The following is a 21,843-nucleotide window of genomic DNA, read 5'->3' on the forward strand; positions in this document are numbered from 1 at the left end:
CTGTTTAAATCTTTTGCTATTTTTAATTGGTTTATTTTCTCAATGGTAACTTCTAAGCATTCTTTAAATATTATGCATACAAGCCCTAGTCGGTTTGACTCAGTGGATAGAGCGTCGACCTGCGACCAAAGGGTCCCAGGTTTGATTCTGATCAAGGGCACGTACCTCAGTTGCAGCCTCCTCCCCGGCCTGGACCCTGGTCGGGGCTCATGCAGGAGGCAACCAATCGATGTATTTTTCTCACATCGATATTTCTCTCTGTCTTTCCCTCTCTCCAAAAGTCAATGGAAAAATATCCTCAGGTAAGCATTAAAAAATATATATATTATATATTTTATATATATATATACACATATATATAGTATGCATACAAGTCCTCCATCATATACCTAATTTGCAAGTATTTTTCCTAGTCTGTAACTTGTCTTTCATTCTTTTACCAGTATCATGCAAAGAATAAACTTTTTAATTTTGATGAGTCTATGTTATCAACGTACTATTTTATGTCTTGTGCTTTTGGTGTTGTGTTTAAGACATTGTTGCCTAACCCAGTGTCACAAGGGATTTCTCCTGTTTACAGCATGTTTAAGTCCAAAAGTTAGACAATGAACACGATCGAATTTTAAGGTTCATTGTAAAGACTGTCATATTGGCATAAAGACGGACAAATACATCAAGGGAACAGAATAGGGAGCCTACAGCCGTGAACAACTCCTTCTCAACAAGGGCACGAAGGCAAATCCACAGATCCGAGACAAGCTCGTCTCCAACAAGTGATGCCAGAATATCTGAATTTGCCAAAACAACGAACTTCAGGCCCTCTCTCATGCCATCCACACAAACGAGTTCAGAGGCATTTCACTCATGGGAGTGGGGAGTATTCTAATTAGCTGGTGGCCCTTCATGTTCACATGGAACCTCAGAAGGTGACCTTATTTGGGAAGAGGATCTTTGCAGATGTAACTTAAGTTAGACGAGGTCATACTGGGCCCTAAATCCAATGACTGTTGTCTGCACAACATAAAGGAGAGAAAGATTCAGACACAAAGACACCAGGGAAGAAGGCCCCGCCGTGATGAAGGCTGAGACTGGAGTGGTGCCGAGCGAAGCCACATCAACAACTGCCAGCAGCCAGGATCTGAGAACACACAGCTGCCTGGGAAGGCGTCTAGCGAGGTGTGTGCTGCCTTGTGAACATAAGCGTGGCTTTCACTCCTGGCAACGGTCCTTCCCAGAGCCTTCGGAGGAAAACACCTCGGCTTCAGGCTGCGAGAGGACAAATGTGTGTGGTCTTAAGGCACCAAGTTTGTGGCACTTGGTCATGGCGGCTTTAAGAAACGAATACATTCAGGTAATGTATGATTGGAAAGAATTGTAATTCCACAGTTAATGTTCACAAATATGGAGCATTAGCTGCAAGCTCTCCGAAATATTCCTTTATAAACTGCTGAGGCTATAAGTACCATAGCATCCTCTGTGAGAAACAGGACTATTTCTTGGACTCTGAAGGTAAAGGTGAAAATTCAGAAGAGCTTTATCTGCAAGCATACAGTTGAGCTGTGCTTCAGAATTTACAAATTTCAAGTTTAATTGCTCCCGAGTTGAACTGTGTTAATGCTGTTATGTTGAAACGAATCCCAGTTCATCAAGGCACTGAGTTTCCTTCAGGCAGAGAAGAGGAAGGCCGTACAGCAGAGCAGGTGAGAGCACTCCACCGCCTGACTGTGCGGTTGGAACCCCGCTCCCCCACGACTGGCCATCAACTCAAGTTGCTCAGCACCTCTGTGCTGCGTGCACCACCTGTGAGACAGGGGCGACGAGAGCGCCCGCCTCGCTGGCTCACTGTGAGTACTCAGTGAATCCTAGCTGCAGAGCTCTTAGAATAGGACCGGGTCCATGATAAGTGCGTAGTGTTTTCTAAAAACAAAACAAAACAAAAAAAAAACTCAAATTGCTCAAGGTTAACCTTAAAAGAAGCAGATCTCTCCAGAACATATTTGGTGTTCAGTGGTTCTCAGCAAAGCCCCCACCAGGGAGAGCTGGAAATGTGTAGACGCGTCCTTCTGGTTCTCACCGTGGGCGCGGCCTGTGGACACTGGGGCTGGGGCTGGCAGAGACGATGAATTCTCTGCAGCGGAAGGCGGTCTCTCACCACAAGGGGTTGTCCTGGTTGGAAATGCCGATTGTGCTCTACTGTGGGCCAGTGCTCACCGGATGAATACACAACCGTGTGAGAACACCCCTGGCGAGGTACATTTCCGCTGTATGACAACGAGTATGGCTTTTACTCCTGGGAAATCTGGTCAGTGTGCTAGGGCCAAAGACACGGAAGGAAAGCTTCAGGAAGAAAACGTGCGCCTCCTCGCCGTCGCTCTGTTCTATAAGATGTCTGCACCGCCAGCTCTACGTCTAAGGGCAGCCCCTTTCAGAACGAGGCACGGGGTCGCTGTGCGGGGGTCGCTGTGTGTCGCTGACAACACCGGCCCTCGCTGCCGGGCAGTGCCCTTCCTTCCCCACTCGTGACAGTCAGAGCGACTTCAGTCCTCACTCCCCGGAGCTAACTGCCTGCCCTTCCAGGTGACACCATCGGGCAACAGCTTCTCTCAGAAGCCCGTGCCCCCTCCCTGGTATCTTCTACCGGAGATGGGGAAAAGGAAACGCATGGAATGGAATTATAGTCTGGAAACTGCAACCATCGTTCTAATCCTTCTCAATTATTCATAATCTAATCTTTACTTATTTTTCTCTCTTTTTAAAAAAATATATTTTATTGATTTTTTACAGAGAGGAAGGGAGAGGGATAGAGAGTTGGAAACATCGATGCGAGAGAAACATCGATCAGCTGCCTCCTGCACACCCCCTACTGGGGATGTGCCCGCAACCAAGGTACATGCCCTTGACCAGAATCGAACCTGGGACCCTTCAGTCCGCAAGCTGACGCTCTATCCACTGAGCCAAACCGGTTAGGGCCATAATCTAATCTTTAAAATAGAACAGGATTAACAAGCTTAGCTCTTATCTTAAATCATCCTGAAAAAAACAATTTCATAAAGGCTATGGCATGCTTTCAAAGAAATTAAGCTTATTTATGTATTTGTTTTTTATTCCCTCAATCACTAGTTTAGCAACAATTACCAAGTCCCTATTCTGTGAAGGGGGTCGGAGCTGTGTTAGACCGATGACTTCCCTTCACAGACCCTACATTCTAGTGTCGTTTATAAGCAAACACATCTTGTAGCTTGTGTGTGCTCATTACACTGTGTGGTTTTCATAAAAGTACTCTTTTAAAATCCCAAGTTGTTAAAAGTCATCTGAAGCAATGTTAGCTAAACACCCTTCACACACACGTGGAATGATCTGTGTTTCTCTGGCCAGACCATTGCTTTCTGAAGAGGAAGTTTCCCAGGGAGTTGCCCACTCGGCCATTTGATGAGCACATGGCTAGGAGAATGTTGCTACATTAGGATAATAAATGTTCTTACCTCAAAGAGCGGTAAATCATGGGACAAAAATTTTGGCAGATTTACATCAATAATGGATCTAAGCAGCAAAATTTCTTCATTTTCATGTGGATATTTCAGCTGAAAGAAAGATATACTCATGATGATGCCAGAATTTGTTAACTTGCGCCCCTACATTTTCACACAGGTACACAAGCACACGGGCCCAAGAGGCCATTTAAGCCCATGCATAATTATGAACCATTTGCATTTAGCTGGATAGTTATTAATTTTAGAAACTGACCTTTATTCTTGTTGAATTCTCTACTAGTCATGAAAACATGGGTTGGACTAACTACCTCTTCACAGATGCTCTAAGTTAAAGGCTATGGGCATGAATTCAATACAGTGTGGGAGGAGCCACTGACTCCCTATTGGGTAAGAGCTTGCTTGTCCTATACATTCAAGACCAGCGATGGGTTGGTTAAGTGGAAACAGTCACTAAAAGTGGGCAATCATTTCTAAAAGATGCATTTAAATTTGAAACATATAAACATTCAGTTACTAGTATTTGCCCATATTTTGAAGCCAAAGCCTTTTCTCTGAGTGTAGAGTTTGGCACCAATTTTCTTCCAAAAAATACATCAATGATGCATCATCCGCTCCATCAGATTTGTGGTGTCAGGTTTTGTTTTTTAAAGAAGACGAAGCTCTTTGGGTACTTGTGAGACAATCTAAGTGTAGCATCCTTATCCATTTTTAAGGTTGTTTTTTTTCCAGTCTTATATACTTTACTTTCTATGCCTAATTCAAATTCATGGGTTGTTTTTTTTTTAGCCTTTCATCTTACTGAATCTTTCTTGAACAATGAACTTTGTTTTCATAAAAACAAAACTCTTCACGTTGGTATATCATCTATTTCCTTGACATTTAATTAAATGACATAATAACAGGAACATACCAACTGGCTTCAGAATGGGGAACAAGCAAACTCTCTCTGGGTAAATGAATACAGCTCGTCTGATAACATAGTGTGTGCGTGTGTTTGGGGTGGGCCAGGGAGCAGCATGCTGGCTGAGAGCTGAATACAGACATGTGTTAGTTTCTGCCAGACAGAAGGGAGATGGCTGGTTCATGTGCCAAGTCACCTAAATAGAGGGTATTTCAGAAAACTTACATTCAATTCCAAAACACCTGTGGTAAATCCACAGTTTACCGGTTGGACTTGGAACCTGCCCATTAGGTTCAAATAATTCACAGAAATCCGAACACAGAATTATTTCTTCCAGCGTCAATACTTCGCTCAACATCTCACTCCAAAGGTTCTCCTATCATCTTGCATTTAATTTCCCAGGTTGCTCCTGCCCATTAGGTTCAAATAATTCACAGAAATCTGAACACAGAATTATTTCTTCCGGCGTCAATACTTCGCTCAACATCTCACTCAAAGGTTCTCCTATCATCTTGCATTTAATTTCCCAGGACCCTCTGCCTGTTCTTTAGAATCTTTCTGCCTAATAAATTCCATGTCCCTCCTTAACGGCTGGAGCCTAACAGGCCAGTGATGCCTGGCAGTCAAGGTCAGGGCCTCCGCATCTCCAGGGCTCCCAGTGCCACAGCCAGTCCCGCTCACGGGAACGCTGTCTTTGGAGCCATCTGACCACACACAGATGAGGAAGCGTCAGAAGTTTATTTTGTTATTTGAGAGGCTATTATTTTAAAGCAAATGTTTACATCGTTTCCTGATGTAACAGAAACAAACTTCAAAATATTCAAGGCAACACGTTCAATGATTCTAAATGCGCTTTGGACAGGGGAGGATGGGATTCGGTTGCTGTGGAGCCTTAATAGCTCAGTTCCATAGTCAGGATGACAGCAGTGATATACCCGAGGACATGCATTATCTTCCCCATTATCTGACCACAGTGCAATCATGACACGCCAGGTTAATACAAACTGTGGCTTCTAGTTGCATTTGTTTATCGCAAAAAACAAACACAAACAATGACATATTAGGCTAATGCAAAATAGGATAGCACCACTATATATCAGGATTCTCGGTAACATTATTTTAGAAGATAAAAATGCATACCACTGTTCTTAATCACGTAGGATATATTTTTAAATCTTTATCTTTTACAAATCATGAATGTGGAAATGGTGTAAATGCCAAGGTCACAGCTTGCATTTGTCTGTTCACTATAGCCTATCTTGCTTGCTTTCATAAAGAACTAATGCACAGTCATATTTCATGGTTCCACAAGATGCTACCAACGAAAAGTTACCCATGTCCTAAAATACTTGGGTTTTCCATCTATACTTGTGATTCATACCATTTTAACATGCAAACATGATATTGCAAATCTCTTCCTGTTAGTCTTCCGTTAGTTGCAATGGTGTAATTACATTAAGTGACAATGTTCAGGGACTTTTGTGTGAATTAATTATATATTACTTCCTTTAAAGCTATACATGTTTAGGTAGCATGAAAGCCTTCAGAATATTTCTCAGCCACAAAGAATTAAACTCCTTGGTGGTTCCTAGTTTCTACATTTAAAATTGTGGAACAGAACTCAAATCACTAAGAATTGCATGTCTCAAGTTTTACACATCGTAAAATTCCCCTTTTCACGTGGGCAAAGGATCAACTTTTCAGTACAGTAACTGAATGTTTTTCAGTCGATGACACATCGAGTCACTGGAACTCCGGGGAGACACGTGGCCCTGAAATTCACAAGGAGGGAGCTGACAGTGAAAGTCAAGGCGGCTCCCTACCTTCAGGTTGCCCGCGGCGGTGAGCACCGACTTCACGGCCCTCATGCCGTAGTCATAGTGGTGCTGCGAGGACAGCTGCTCTGAGCACAGGCGGTAAGTAGCCACGATCTTCACCGACAGCGGCCGCGCCGTGACGAACCCACAGGAATACAGGACTATTTCGGCGATCATGGCATAGTCGGGCACCATCATGGCTACTGTCCGGAAGAGGGCCTGCGGGAGTGCAGGACGACGTGCTTTTAAAAAGGCCATCATGAAGGGGAACCCACTCCTCATTTCACAGGCTGTTACAGTCTCATAGCTCTTCAGCAACATGATGAAATGACAGCGTCCAAATCATATAGGCAAAAACACTATATCGGTAAAAACAGTCTCCCATCCCCCTCCCCCCCCCTCCAGGTCTTCACCACCCTGTTGCCCGTGTCCACGGGCTCTGCATGTAAGTCTGTAAGTTCTCTGGTTTCTCTCTTCCTGTCCCCCCAACTCCACACCGAGGTGTGTCAGTCTGCTCCGTGCCTCCGTGCTTCGGGTCTTATTTTGTTGGTCAATTCATGTTGTCAAATCTCTATCCTACTTAAATCTTTCGTGAATTGTTCATTAACACGAATGTCAAAGTATCAACCATGTGCTGTTCCTCTGGGGAGGCGGCCTGTCATGGGGAAGGGCCTGGGACTCATCTGGATGGAGCGGAAGCGCTGGCGTCCGGGGTGGCAGGAACACAGGCTCGAGAGCCGGAAGGTGGGTTTGGAGCCGCAATTACCACCTCATTCTTCCTCACCACTGCTCTCTATGCACCAGCCATAAACATGCAGCCACTGGGAAAGTGAAGATCCTCATCTATTCAACTGGAAAAGTGTATTGCTATTTTTTTTAAAAAAAATTTTAAAAAATGGGGCTTGGGAATTAATGAGAATTGTGAGTTGCTGTGGGATGTAAATTGTTTCAACCTGTGTTAGAAGGCAATTTAGCAACATTGCTCTTTGTCCTATGACTCACCCTAAGGAAATATTTTAAAACAGAGAAAAGACTTAAGTAAAAACTGCCCATTGCAATATTATTTACTATGCCGGAAAACTAAAAGCAACATAAATGTCCAACAGTAAGCTATGTAGTTCAGTAAATTTATAGAATTATGTTTATAAAGAAAGGAAAATGCTTGTGCTATAATAGACTCTTGGGGAAAAAAACACCCCGTATACACAAGTGTCTGATTTCAGCATTTAAAATTAACATTTTGAAAGACATTTAAAATCGGAGGGTACAATATAGCAAGCAGTAGAATGGGCACCTTTTCATTATTTCCTGTATTTCCTATAATTACCACAAATTTTAAATACAAGTTTTGGAAACTCTTTCTGGTTTGCACATTCATTTTCTAAAGGTCCTCACAGCTTTAAAAAATTATTTTCTAAAAGTTAAATATGACACCTAAAAGCAAATGTTTTGCATAAAATTCAAGGATAGCGTGTTCTTTGTTTTTATGTATTGATTGTAAATTATAGGAAGGACTTGGGTGACATAGTCGCCCTTTGTGTACCTTCAGATTATCTGGCAGCTCTGAGCGCCCGGCGTACCCAGGGTTCATGGTGATAAAGACAGCGCACGTGGGGTCCAGTTTTAGTTCTGTTCCTTCAAATACCAGTGTGTCCGCCCCTGCGTTAATGCCTGCAGGTGATCAGAGTGAGATGACTGAGCGATCCCACGTGTGAGTGTGACTGGTGCCATCCCTCACCTCCCGTCGCTCTGCTTTTTCCCCCTCACACAATGGCAAACCAGCCCGTTACCTCTCTGGATAGTAAGAATTTGTTGAGCCACCACAGAAAGTACTTCCAAATCGATTCTGTTAAACTCATCAAAGCAAGCCCAGGCTCCGCAAGATAGCAGTCCCTGGGAGAAAACAGGAATGAAATTTTTCAATTTTATCTGACGAAACATTGCATTGAAATGTTGCATTTTCACCCCATCTGTTCAAGGATTTAATATCTATCAAGGAAATAGCTATTCACCTTTATCTTTAGAGATGGCTTTTCTTATGACCAAATTCATGATTATGCATGAATAAAGGGTTTGATCAATTGGAGAAATTTTCCAATTGATTTTTTGTTTACTTTCTGTATATTTTTTAGCATTTAGATGGACACCTTTAGTTTCAAAGCCTTTCTTAATTTATTGGCTAATGGATTTTATTTGCCTTTTCCGCATGGACTCTATAGGATGGGCTGTGAGAATCCTCTAAATGAGATGACTGCGGGTGCCAGAGACTGCCCTGTGGCCTGAGGACCTTAAAGGCCAACTAGCACAGTGTGTGGCCCTCATCCGCCATCCCAGCTCACAGCCACCTCACTCAGGTGTGCTGTTCGGTCCTAAGGAAAAACTGGAAAATCAAGTCAGAGTAGCTCAGTCCAAATTCAGACTCATTTTTTAAAAGTTTTATTTCACATATATCTGTTGAATGTACATTCGACAGAGGCTGTGTATGTATGTGGGCGCGTTGCACTGAGAACCAGGGGTGCGCCAGGAGGACGCATGGCACTTTGCGTCCACATTTCTGTAAGGAAGCTGAGGCTGCGTCACACAAGGCGTTAAGCGATTGGAATGAGTCCGCACAGCTAGCGGCGGCTGGACTGGGATGTGTACACGGCTCCCTCTACGGAGCCACACTGGAGGAAATATGAACTCTGTGCATGTCAAAGAATGTTCATATTCATTATCTAGAAAATTCTATCCGTGACCCAGTCTCTAGTACATGCTATAGTAAAAGGCTTAGAATCACAAAGAACAGGATGCTTACGAAGCCACATATTCAGTTATACGGGCTGTGAGGTTCTTAATGCCAACACCCGTGTCTTTTTTATTTTGTACGCCCATTGTTCAGCATAAGCTAATCCTAACACAAAGTGTCCCTACAATCAATACATATTTACTGATAAGCAAAGTTAATACTATTCAGTGTACGAATCTAAATTAAAGAATTAAGAATACCATTATATGGATTAAAAAATTGAGTAACACATGCCAGATGTTTCTTTCAACATTTAGAAATATGCAACCGTCTGGTATGCAAATCTAACAGATAGATTTGCTATTTCTTTCTTAAATAATCATTACAACAAGGTTGTATATCATTATAGAGGATGATAACAGCAGCAATTGGTCATTCAAATGCTTTCTTGGCATTTTATTCATTATAATTTTGACTTAAAAAACTCTTATTCTAATTATTTCAACATCACAAATGTAGAGACTTTTTATACTCCAAGTTTGTACGGTCCTGGCCAGTTTAGCTCAGTGGATAGAGCACTGGCCTTTGGACCGAAGGTCCCGGGTTCGATTCCTGCTCAAGGGCACGTATCTGGGTTGCAGGCTCCATCCGTGCCCTGGTCAGGATGCATACCGGAGGCAACCAATTGATGTGTCTCTCTCACATCAATGTTTCTCTCTCTCTGTCTTTCCCCCTCCCTTCTACTCTCTCTAAAATTCAGTGGAAAAATATCCTTGTGTAAGGACTAACAACAACAGCCAAAATGACCAGGCCATATTTCATTCAGGAGCAGTTTACTGTATGGGGTAGAATTGGTATATTCTTTTGTGTTCGTTTCATTATTTTTTTAAATGTTAACATCTTCTGGAGAAATTCAGAAAAGTAAGGATTACAGAATTTTTAAAATGTACTTTGAAAATTACAGGAAAAAAAATAGAAATAAAACAAACAAACAGAGCCCATAATCCCAAATGGAGAATTCTGTGTTCAATTGCACCACCTAACAGTGTGAGGGATGACGAGCTGCTCACGGCTTTAGAGACTTTACATCTTAGGCCCCTTTTGCAGTCTTACAAACTCAGGAGGGTGGGCTTCCCGATCAGAATCAGGAGAAAAACAACCACGTGGATTTTTAAGTTCAACAAAACAGATGAACTAGAACGCGCCCACAGGAGTAAATCCTGAACCAGAACTTGTTCAGGACAAGGTCTGCAGGTAAAGAGGTCTTCAGAGTCCCACAGCCTTCGCCTGACACAGCAGCTCTCAAGCCCTGCACCTGGCCCAGTGCCTTGAAGGGACCCCCCCCCCAACCCGATTCCACCCCCCAACCCGGCTTCCCATCAGCAATGCTGAGCCATCAGAGCAGGATTGGCGAGGGGGACGGGCCTCCTTCCCAGGGAAGTGTTCGTATAACCCCGCTTCTCTTGAGAATCACCGAGATGGTACTTTACCCTTAACTTTACTTAAATGACAATGTCTTTTACTTGCACCCAACCATGTTCCATAATCAACAGCCTCCCTCTCCGAGCAGCTACCACATTGTAAAGGAAAAAGATGAGGTGTCGATGCAAACCTTGAAGAATTTCCCTAAAGCCAGGTAGTCCAGCCCGTCGGAGCAGTTGAACACGACACACTGCTTGGCCACCGCCTTGGCCAAGTCCTTGGTGGTTTCCGTCTTCCCCGTGCCCGCGGGGCCCTCGGGCGCCCCCCCGAGGTGCAGGTGCAGGGCTCCGAACAGGGTTCTGAAATGCAAGCAGGGAGCCATCCATGGAGCCAGGTGAGAGGTCCCCGTGCCAAACCCGCTTCCTCCTCCCGCACCCCTTCCCGCCCTCCCAACCCCTCCTCTTTGCGCATTGCTCTGTCTGTGACTGTATTTTACTCCCGAAGAGCTGTATACACGACACGATCTAAACAAATTCACGTTTGAGATTCTATGCCGACTTCTTCTAGGGAGAACTCAGCTCATCCTGAGCCACCCACCCTGCTACTGCAAGCACAGGGAGATGCTGCGTAAAGGAAGACACCACGCGGGCATTTTTGCGAGAATGAAGAGAAAATGGCCAGTGAAGAGGGAGTGGAAAGCTGGAAAAGCAGTTAGGGGCATTTTGCTTTGGTATCTGCCTGTCACAAGCGTAGACACATCCACACAGAAGCAGAAAAGGAAGCCCCCGGCCTGGCTGGCGTGGCTCCGTGGTTGAGCATCAGTCCAGGAACCAGGAGGCCATGGTTCTATTCCCGGTCAGGGCACAGGCCCAGGTTGCAGGCTCGGTCCTCAGTGTGGGGCGTGCAGGAGGCAGCCGATCAATGATTCCCTCTCATCATGGATGTTTCTCTCTCTCTCTCCCCCTCTCCCTTTCTCTCCGAAATCAATAAAAAAAATATTTTTTAAAAAAGAAGCCCTCAGAACTGAGCAGGGTGAGGAGCTGAAGTGACCCACCCATGTCAACCGGGGGCTGCGCTGTCTCGAATGGGACTAACGTTACCCCAGCCACCCACCCCCTGAGGAGGCAGAGAGAGACCCCACCGCAGAAGAGACAGGAGCTCACCCTGCACACGGGGCCTGAGGAAAGCACATCACTCATGACGATGGAGCCCACAGTCCTAGGCAACGTTAGATGTTACCCGGACCAGAGAAAACCCAAGAGCCTTCCAGACAGAAATGTGAAACTGCTCCACGTGGACACCCCCTCAGCCGAGAACATGCAAGAACCAATGGGGATGCAGCCCCTGCTGCAGTGAGCTCCCGGTGGAAACGAGAGAGAGAGAGAGAGAGAGAGAGAGAGAGAGAGAGAGAGAGAGAAAGAGATCAGAGCGAAGAGCCAGACCTGCAGTGTGAAGGCGCACGGACAGAGGCCTGGGAGTGTTACCTCATCACTCAGCCACCTTCGCACCCGGTGGTTTGTTCAGGCAGATTTTATATGAAAAGCAATAGACATCAGGAAATTGTAAGAAAAAACGAGGCCAATTTTACAAAAGAGACGACTTTAAATGCTTGCAGCAAAAATATAATTATGGAACTTTTAAAAACTCAGTGAACAGGTGAAATAGCGGAGCGACCATAAAGAAACAGAATTATGCACTTGGAAGTAAAAATGGGAAAATCACACAGAAAGATATGGAGCTCTAATATAAGAAAACAAGACACAGAAGAAGAAAGAGAATGGAGAAGAGGCAAAATGGAAAAGCCAATGGCAGACACTGTGGACAACAGGATGGCGTTTCCTCCAAAAATTAAAAATGAAGCTGTCTTATGACCCAGCAATTCCACTGCTGAGACTATATCCAAAGAAATCAAAACACTGACTCGGAAGAATACATGGCCTGCAGGGAAGGGGGTGGGGGAGACAGGAGAGGGCCAAGGCGGGTAAATGGTGACGGAAGGAGACTTGACATGGAATGGTGAACACGCAATACAATATACCGATGCTGTGTTATTGAACTGCACACTGGAGGCCTATTATTAACCGATGTCACCCCAATAAATTCAATAACAAATAACAAGTGAATAAAGCAGGGAGCGCCCCTGCAGCACATCCGTACAGCAGAGCGGGAAAGGGGGCCGTAGGGTGAGAGATGCACTCACAGGGCTGGCAGGACAGGGGCACTGGTGACCTCGATCCGGATCCAGTTGGCGCTGGAAGGATCCAGAGCTGTGGCTTCGGCATGGACCCCGTGCAGGAGGCCCACCCGGGTCAGAGAAGACCCCACGGAAAAGGTGTGTGGGGGGGGGGCGGGGGTGCAGGTAGAGGCTGAAGGACAGTCCCAGCAGCCTGCAGAGAAGGCAAGGAGAAGCCAGGGACTGGGGAGGGGGGTCCCAGGCACCCACATAAAGATCCTCTGAGAGATCAGCACATCTGGGCTTGAGCCAACACCAAGTGTCATACAAGACACATGTCACTATAGACCCCCCCCCCCCGCCCCCCGCCGCTCCCTTGCCTTCGCCCTCCGCCATCAACCCCCAGCAATGGAGGAGCCAAAAGACCAGCGATCACGGGACCGGCGCTCAGGACAGGGATAAAGGTGACGAAAGGTGGCCCACATTTACCTTCCCAAATGCAGGCCCCGAGCCTGGGTAAGCCTGGAGCGGGTGGAGAAGGGAGGTTTAAAATTAGATAAAAGATAAGAACTTTGAGATGAGGCCTAACTGGACTTTAGTATCTGACAAAAAGAAAACCACTATTCATTAATATCTTTGAATAACCAGAAAAATGGGGGAGTCTCCCCCAGCTTTCTTCATCTAGGGGGAATGGGGAGCAATATTTGATAGAGCAAAGTTTAAAAAGAACAGGGATAAGAAAGAACGAAATGGCTTTCTGCTTGCACCCTGGGACTGGTTTAGTCAATGAACGAGGTAACTTTTTGAACGAAAAAGAACAAAGTTTAGTTCAGGATCTGAGATAATTTGGAAGATGGGCGATGGGAGCTTGAGGTTAAGTAGTGAGAGACCTTCCGTTGTGCAGACGGATGACAGAACTATGTGAGTGAGCTGGCTGATGGAGCTGTCCAGCAGGCATGTGCGAGGCTAGTTCACAAGAGGGACCTTGGCTGGGGGTCCAGACCTGGGCATCCGCCAGCCATGACGGACGAGAACACCCCGGAAACCATGAGGAAAACTCCATGTTCCGGGGGAAGCAATGAGATGTCTCAAATGATCCAAAAGTAAGAGCCAGAAAGTTTCAAGAACCGACAGGCGATGCGAACACCGTAAGACACCACAGCCAGACCCGACAATACTCAGAGCTCCTGGCCGGAGAGGAGGAAGCAGCAGAGAAAGAGACATTGAAGGTCAAGTTGGGAGTAGAATTAAGGGTCTAGGAAAAGGCAACACAGGCTACGTTTACGGAGCAGAAAATAATTGGGTACTTTGTCAGATGGAAGTGGTCTAGTGAGGAGTGAAAGTTATCCCCAACAGACCCTGCAGTTAACGAGCTTGCCTGTAACATCGGTCAGTGAGCGGAGTGATCACCAGCCGCGGGGAGTTGCCCAGGTACTCATACCCGTATCGCAAGCCGGCGTTAATCATCTTTGTTTCTAAATTATTGTCCTAGGAGAGAGCAGATAAAATAAAGTTAGCTCAAATATTAGGATTTCAGATAACATGAAATCTCCAGCTCTTTTATAAGCAATAGCCAGCGTATAAACATCTTTAAAGTTTATTTAATTCAGTAGAAGAATTCAATATCTGATTTCCTTGTCAATGTAATTGAAGTCATTGGCTTCAGTTTTTCCTATAGAATATCTTTGGAAAATATATTCCTTATCTCTCCTGTATTTTCTTTGTTTAAGTTGCTTACACTTTTAATTTTATTTTTATTAAGGTTTTTACATTTGTTTGTGCGTTCTTCAGTTCCTTTCATCAATGCCTTCTGGTTTTCAGTATACGGGTCCCTCACCTCCTCGGTTAACTTTATTCCAAGGCATTTCATTCTTTTTGATGCAACTGTAAATGGGATTGTTCTCACAATTTCTCTTTCTGATCACTCATTATTCTCCTATAGTTTTGACCATTTATTAAATTAATTTTTACTGTAGCGCGGGTATTTTCACGATCACCATTTTACAGATAAGAAAACTGATGCTTAAAGAGAGCAGGTAACTTGCCCAGCCATACACCCGGTCAGGGGAGGGCCTGAAACAATGAGGCCGCCATCCAAGCCCCTCACCACTATACACTCTGCCTCTCTCCTATTTTTCCAGGTTCCGGTTCGTGCATCTTCTCTCCTCTTGCCCCATTTCACCCAAGCCTTTCACATAAGCGAATAGAATCTGATGAGAACTTTAGAGTCCGCATCTCTGGTCGTGAGCTCTCTCTTCCCACTCTCAACAGGCCCAACCTTTTCCCCGGTACCAAGCGTCCCTGCTCATCTACCTCCCAACGGGGCTGCCAGCACCAGCCACCCGATGCCCTGACGAAAGCCTTCCTCCCAGATGATGTTTCTGGTTCCTTCAACTGATGAGCAAGAGAAAGTTCTCATGACTAAATCTGACGGAAACAGTCTGATTTGCATTTTCCATAGATGTCTCCAGTCATCTATAAATGCAGCTCTCAACTGACTGGTTTCAACATTGTGCAGATTCAGCAAGCATAAGGACTCATTTAAAATGAGTACATTTTTATAATTACTCATAATTTGTGTGTGTCTATATGTGTTTATATATCTCTATGTAACTACACATTTGGCTGTGGGGAGCTGGATTAGATATAGATACAGTTTTAGATAGAGTTTCTGGCTGCCTCAATCTTCAATCTGGAGAACGCTTGCTTGGGTAGAGTCAACTGTCAGCAAAAAATCCTATGTCGCTGATACTATTTCCATGAGAGCAGCACAAATTACAAAGCCGGGCGCTGAAATGGCTTTGTAGTAACATCCAGTGCTATCACTTACCTGCCAGTAGTACCTCAGCTGACTTAACCATTCAAAGTCAGATTCATCACTGACTTTCTTATTAACCAGGGACGTGAGGACGTCTCTGGCGTGAACATCCAGCACCACCAGGGCCCCCAGAGTCACGCGATTCTGCTTGGACAATTTGCCGCGGACCAAGGTGACAATATCATCAATTTGACTGTTACATTTTTCCAAGTATTCCTCAAGAGCCTGCAAGAAAAGAAGATATGATTACTGAGTAGGATCAGAGTTTATTAAAAAAAAAAACAAACACTTTGAATTCGCATGTATACAGAGTGTTTTCTACATTTTTATCGTGATTTTCCATATGACGTGATTTCCAAATAATCCATTTTTCTCACCACAGCGGTATCAGGTGAGAGTATTTTTGTTAACATTGTATTCCTTGTAAACCATTCTACACAGCGAGCTGATGAATCTGGAGTTAACTGCTCTGGTATTCAGCCAAAATAAACCCTATCTGGAATTAAATACTTTTATCACGCCTCGGTCCTTCTACGGGTACAAAGATAGCCTGACTCAACACCACATCCACATTTGCGACACCCAAGGCTCTGACTCCGTGATCCCTTCGTTCATGTTCTCGCCCCTGGAAGGCCTCACGGGCACCAGGTCCACAGTCACCGCTCGCTGAGTAACCCGATGGGAGCAGGTGCTGGGGTGACAGGCTCTGGGAGTGTGACGGTCCAACCTGGTGCTGTGCTGGCACCAAGCGCCCAGTCCTCCACAGGCTGCCAAGAGCCTCCAGCTGCTCGAGCAGAGTCCTCCCTTTCCACCGTGAACCCCGCGTTAGTGAGGGGAGACATCCCCAGCACAGAGAATGCTGAGACATATGCCAGCATCTCAGGTAGACCCGCAGGCAGAGGGAGAAGGGCAGCCCACCCCAGGGCCAGCACAAGCAGAGGAGAAAGAAAGCATTCGCTTTTCAGGGCACAGGTAAAGCTTAGTTAATTTCATGCCATCAGGCAGCCAGGAGGGCACCACAGCGCCCAGTGGGAGAGGGCGAGCGGGCCAGGGACATGGCAACAGGCTGACTTACTACGTCTTGTGGGCTCCCGCGTCAGAGGTCAGAGGCCCCCACGTCTGTGGAGCGAGTGACCCTGAGGCACAGGCTGTCAATGGCTTGCTCTGTGAACGGCTCCATATCTGCACCATATCACCTGAGTGTGTAAGTGTGCTGGGGGGGGGGGTGTGAATACACTAGCAGATGTGCGAGGAACTCCATCTCAGCATCAGCGGGTATTATTGTTGTTGTAAACCAAAAAGCGATGTCTCTAGACAACAAGGTAAGAACTACCGGCAGAGCAGACCGTTTTGAGCAGAGGACACACTGAGAAGGTTGTCACCTACATGACCTGTCCCTTGAGAGTCCAGTTGCCCTTGGCGTTTGCAGAAGCATAAAAGGATTACAGCGAACACCTCGGTGCTCTACCGCAACTCCTACCTGTGCCAGCCTTCTGGGAGTCGGCCCGGAAAAAACACGTTGGACAGAGGGGAGGAGGTTTGATAAACACTACATTCGAAATGAAAAAAGTAACTGGAAGATGCCGGTAAAGTTGGCTGATTTGCTTCTCTGCCCCCCCCCCCCCCCACACACACACACACTATTTCCCTGTGGTGGTGAGTGATAAAGAGAATGGTTTGGGGGCCAGCAAGTAAGGAGGGAAGTCCAGGGGGCTACTAATTAATTACTAATATGAATTTAGTCATAAATGGTATTAAATATGAGTTTAGTAATGAATAGTGTTACTAAATTAATAGACCCAATGTATTAGAATATTTCAAATCAAGCATCATTCAAAATATTAATCATGATTTACTCAAAAGCAGTGCATGAAAAATAAAGATTAAAATAGTCTAAATGAGCCCGATACCTGGTCTTCATAGGGTAGCTTTACTCCAGACATTAAAGAGAATTATCCTTTCTGAGTTTCGGAAGTTCCTCAGTCCCAATGTGACTTTATTTTTAAAGGTACAAAAATGTATATAACAAGATTGAGACTCCAGTACCTTGACTTTTTGGGTGGATTGTGTTTCTTTCTAGTAATTGTTGGAAAAATGCTGACGAGCCTGGGGGCTGGAAAAGCTCACCTCTTGCCCTTTCGAAATAGCTGCTTGGACTTCGGTTGTCCAGTAGGTCTGGGACACACAGAGCACCGTCTGTCCAGGCCAGACCCTCACCCACTTAATCCGCTCATATTGTGTATAGGCAATGATGGCAGATTTAATGACCTAATTGAAAAAAAAAAAGGCTAAAGGTGAACAGTTTCACACCTGAATATGCTATCCAATGAAGAGCTAAATGCCAACAGATGAAGGCCTACCGTTCCATGTTTTACATCTTAGCCAATTATATAAAGACACAAAGCACATGACCAGACTCTTTAAATTCAAGTTAATTCCTATACCTGTGAGTAAAACAACTACATTACGTAGCATTTTGTTTTGCTGGTGCAGGATCAATTTGTGTGAAGCACGTTATGTCAAATATTTCTTTGACCAGCCGTAGCCAAAAATATCCTAGATACATTTGGATTGAAGAGGCATAAGGCAATTTTACTGTAAAACATAAATTCAAATACTTCCCAAATGAGACCCATCAAATTCATAGGTCCTGATTTTCTTTGAACCAATCAGATCCCCACTCAGCCATGTGCATCTGTGCACCTGGCCATCAGGAAAACCACACAATTTCTCTCAAGTTCCCCCCTTGTTTGCAGATTTCGCCCCCTCTCAATTCCATAGTGTGAGGCCCACAGCGGTGATGACAGGGACTAGTGCATAATTCATTCATGGAGAGTTGAGAACCGTAAAATCAGGAAGTCTACCTCATGTGCTTTGCTATATATGTTTTCAGTGGACTGATATATCCAATTCTACCAGCCATCAGTGGGTGACATTTTCATCTGTTAGATCAATCAAAAATAGTAACATCATCTGTGAGGTGATACCCACTTTAATGTTTGAATTTCGGGGGGGGGAATGTCAAAATTGGATTTTTATGAGAAATATATAAGAATGGGTAAAACGTTTTAGATTTCTAGTCTACCTAGTATGTCTATAGAGTTGAAAAGGCCAAGGAAGCCACAGAAAGAGCAGGTAAAAATGAGCAACTGAGAGGTGGGGGAAAGAAGGCAGAGTAGAGATACACCAAGAGTGGAATAAATATCTATTGGATGAGGAGAAGTAGGACTACATAAAGTTCTATAGTATTGAATGTAAAATATATTACTATATCTTTGTATGCCATGTATACAAGGAAATATATGTAAACCATATATAAATTATGTATATTTTGGGGGTAGCAAGCTGCATTAAAGACATGATAATCTAGAATGATAAAGGGGCAAAGGTGCTAAGAATATGACTTTTAAAATTATTTACAAATGACATAAAATTAACTTCATTTAGGCATGCAGTAGTCTTTCAAATATACAAATATATATAGCACCACAAAAGTAACACACATATCTCCTATGTGCATTTATACTGCATTTGCCTGCATACTTCACCAACACAAACTTACACATGAACATTTGGGGAAGATATTGCCTACACAATTCCTTGCCAACCCCAGCTTTAATGCTCCAAAAGGGCAACCGAAATATTTTCTTTAAGCACTTTGACAAACAAAATGAAAACAATAGTTGAAACAGTATCAGATATGTCTAAAATAGTGAGTCTTCACTGCATACATCAGTTAACCAGCCATATACCCCGATGCAATGCTGCTCAGTAGTGGTCCAAGTGGAATTCATTTGCATCGCTAACAGCTACAAGAATGGGAATGCTCTTTGTCACTACTTATCAAGGCCTATGCAAGCTCATCCTCTTGGGCCCACTGGTCCTCCACATGAGAATTATCATGAGCAAACAACTAATCCAATCAAAGCTATATGTGTAAGCATGTCCATTAGAATTTAATTTATAATAGGCAGAAATGGGAAACTGCCCCAAAGATTTTACATCTATTGGGACAACTGTATGCAGGCAGATATTAAAACCATGTTTTAGAAGAGAAAGAAGCATTAAGACTTGTGATATCCATTAAACATATAGATTCTAATTACTTTTTCCAATAATGTGTGAGAGATCTGAAAAAGTAATGAACGTTGCTGTTGGAACTTAACGCCTTATTTCCTTTGCATCCTTGCCCTCCTGCTCTCCTGCTCGGCCGTGATATTTATTCTCAATAGAGAACCCGAGTGCCAGGTCCACGGGATAGTAAAGAGTGAGTTTAAGTGTTCAATCCATATCTGTTTGTGGCCATGACTTGAAATTCTCCACTAAAAAAATAATTACAAATGGCGGGGTGATCATGTGCTTTATGAGGTGATGTGAAAAATATGAAGTTCACATCCACTGCAGGACATGTTATGGCTTTCTACCATTTGGGTACATCTTTTGTGTATGCAGAGAACAAAACGGTTCACCACAGAAACCTACACGTCCAGGAGATGGATGGGAAGCTGGAGAGCGGGGCTTCTAAGACGAGTCTGAAGATAGACGGTGTGGACCCACGTGTGTTAGTGCATGACAGAAGCACAGCATGTGGCTGTACGAAGTGAGACAGGCTCGTGACTACGACCCACGTTTTCTCTGGGATGGATGGCACTTGGTCCCACTTGTCAAGGGGGTCGCTACTAAATGATGTCACAGACCATTGCCTGGTCTTTGAGCGATGTATTAGAGTTGAAGTGGTAACCCCTGACTCAGTTTCCAACAGCGCATTTATCGGTGACACATTAGCCTTCTATCATCTTCACTAGAAACAATGAACGCGGCCAGCTACCTTTTGGATGGATCTGATCATCACTCTCTCTAACTCAACCAACCACTTTTCCACTTGGCCTCTGGCCTTCACTGTGGAAATGGTCTCGATGAGCTCCACCACCTCGTTCTCGCTGCTCTTCATGTGCGTGATGTCTAAAGTCTCCGTAAACTCCACCCTGGCGATGCCTTCGAAACATTTCTTCAGGTGAGGCTGCACCCTGACAGGGGAAACACACGCATGTAAGACAATAAACTGAGCGATGGCCGTTCTTTGTGTACCAATCCTCTTTCCAAATTCACCAACGTGCACCGTGTCTGAGGCTCCTAGAGGCTGCGGGAGATAAAGGGCTGAGAGAGAAAAGACACAGGCCCTGCCTGCGTGGATGACAGCGTCCAGGGGGAGGTCAGCACTAATTCAACAACCAGGGTCCGTAAAATTACAGCTCTAAGTCGCGCTGCAGCGGAGATGTCCAGGGGGCTTTGTTTCCAACACAATGAATCGAAAGATTTAAAAGTAACGTAAGGAGCAAGCGAATCTTGACTAAGAGATAACACACGGATCTGAAAAATCGTCAGATGCACAAAAGTTGCCCTTTCAACTGGGGTCTTCAGAGACGTCCTGCAAAACATGAACTAGGTTTAGTGCCTTAAGTACTTTACAGTTTATAAACCAGCTGCTTTGAAGCTACCCAACTTCGGTCTCCTCATTGTGATATCGTTGGAACTGACCAAAGCCCTCACTTTTGGCACATTACCAGTAACCAATCGACTACCTCTTTCAAGTGGGCAATAAAGAAGCAGCGATAAAGTCTCAGATGGGAATCTGAGCCTAAATCGATCTTTTTGTCTAAAATACTCATCTCTTACTTGGAAGATACAGCACCAAATTAATTTGTTTAGCAAATATCTATTCACTGCTGGTTTGTTATGTGCTATATATTCCTTTAAGGAATCGGGACTCCACACTGGGGGAAAAAGCAGTCAGAAACCTCTGCTGTGATGGAGCGTGTATTCTGTTAGACGCAGTGGTTCTCAACCTTCTGGCCCTTTAAATACCGTTCCTCATGTTGTGACCCAACCATAAAATTATTTTCATTGCTACTTCGTAACAGTAATGTTGCCACTGTTATGAATCGTAATGTAAATATCTGATATGCAGGATGGTCTTCAGTGACCCCTGTGAAAGGGTCGTTCGACCGCCAAAGGGGTCGCGACCCACAGGTTGAGAACCGCTGTAACAGTTAGAGGAAATCAGTGAACAGCTCCAGTGCAGTACGCACTGAGACTGATGGCACGAAGGATGCCGAAGGAAGAGAAGGTCGAGAAGGCCGAGAAGGCAGGCCAGGAGAGGTGGCCAGGGAGTGCTGGCAGGGTTTCCATTTTAAATAGAGTGGCGAGCCCAGCCGGCGTGGCTCAGGGGTTGAGCGTCAACCTAAGAACCAGGAGGTCAGGGTTCGATTCCCGGTCGGGGCACATGCCTGGGGTTGCAATGCTCGATCCCCAGTAGGAGGTGTGCAGGACGCAGCCAGCCGGTCAATGATTCTCTCTCATCATTGATATTTCTCTCTCTCTCTCTCTCTCTCTCTCTCTCTCCCTTCTTCTCTGAAATCAATAAAAATGTATTGAAAGAAAGAAAGGAAGGGAGGAAGGAAGGAAGGAAGGAAGGAAGGAAGGAAGGAAGGAA

The 21,843-nt window shown here is 44.7% G+C and overlaps 1 protein-coding gene across 1 annotated transcript in view; it reads right to left on the minus strand.

Moving 5' to 3' along the window:
• The window catches only part of DNAH7 (dynein, axonemal, heavy chain 7), a 151,931-nt gene that overhangs the window by 90,391 nt on the left and 39,697 nt on the right, over positions 1 to 21,843 (minus strand). The window contains exons 20-28 of the mRNA XM_014541221.1: positions 20,179 to 20,377; positions 17,478 to 17,618; positions 15,363 to 15,575; positions 13,911 to 14,020; positions 10,550 to 10,718; positions 8,000 to 8,102; positions 7,753 to 7,880; positions 6,216 to 6,428; positions 3,483 to 3,581 (exon numbers count right to left, since the gene is read on the minus strand). Of these exons, the coding sequence (XP_014396707.1) occupies positions 3,483 to 3,581; positions 6,216 to 6,428; positions 7,753 to 7,880; positions 8,000 to 8,102; positions 10,550 to 10,718; positions 13,911 to 14,020; positions 15,363 to 15,575; positions 17,478 to 17,618; positions 20,179 to 20,377 (1,375 nt within the window). The remainder of the gene's footprint in view (positions 1 to 3,482; positions 3,582 to 6,215; positions 6,429 to 7,752; positions 7,881 to 7,999; positions 8,103 to 10,549; positions 10,719 to 13,910; positions 14,021 to 15,362; positions 15,576 to 17,477; positions 17,619 to 20,178; positions 20,378 to 21,843) is intronic.

Source organism: Myotis brandtii, unplaced genomic scaffold (assembly GCF_000412655.1).
Source record: "Myotis brandtii unplaced genomic scaffold, ASM41265v1 scaffold1067, whole genome shotgun sequence".
In the NCBI taxonomy this organism is placed as follows: domain Eukaryota; kingdom Metazoa; phylum Chordata; class Mammalia; order Chiroptera; family Vespertilionidae; genus Myotis; species Myotis brandtii.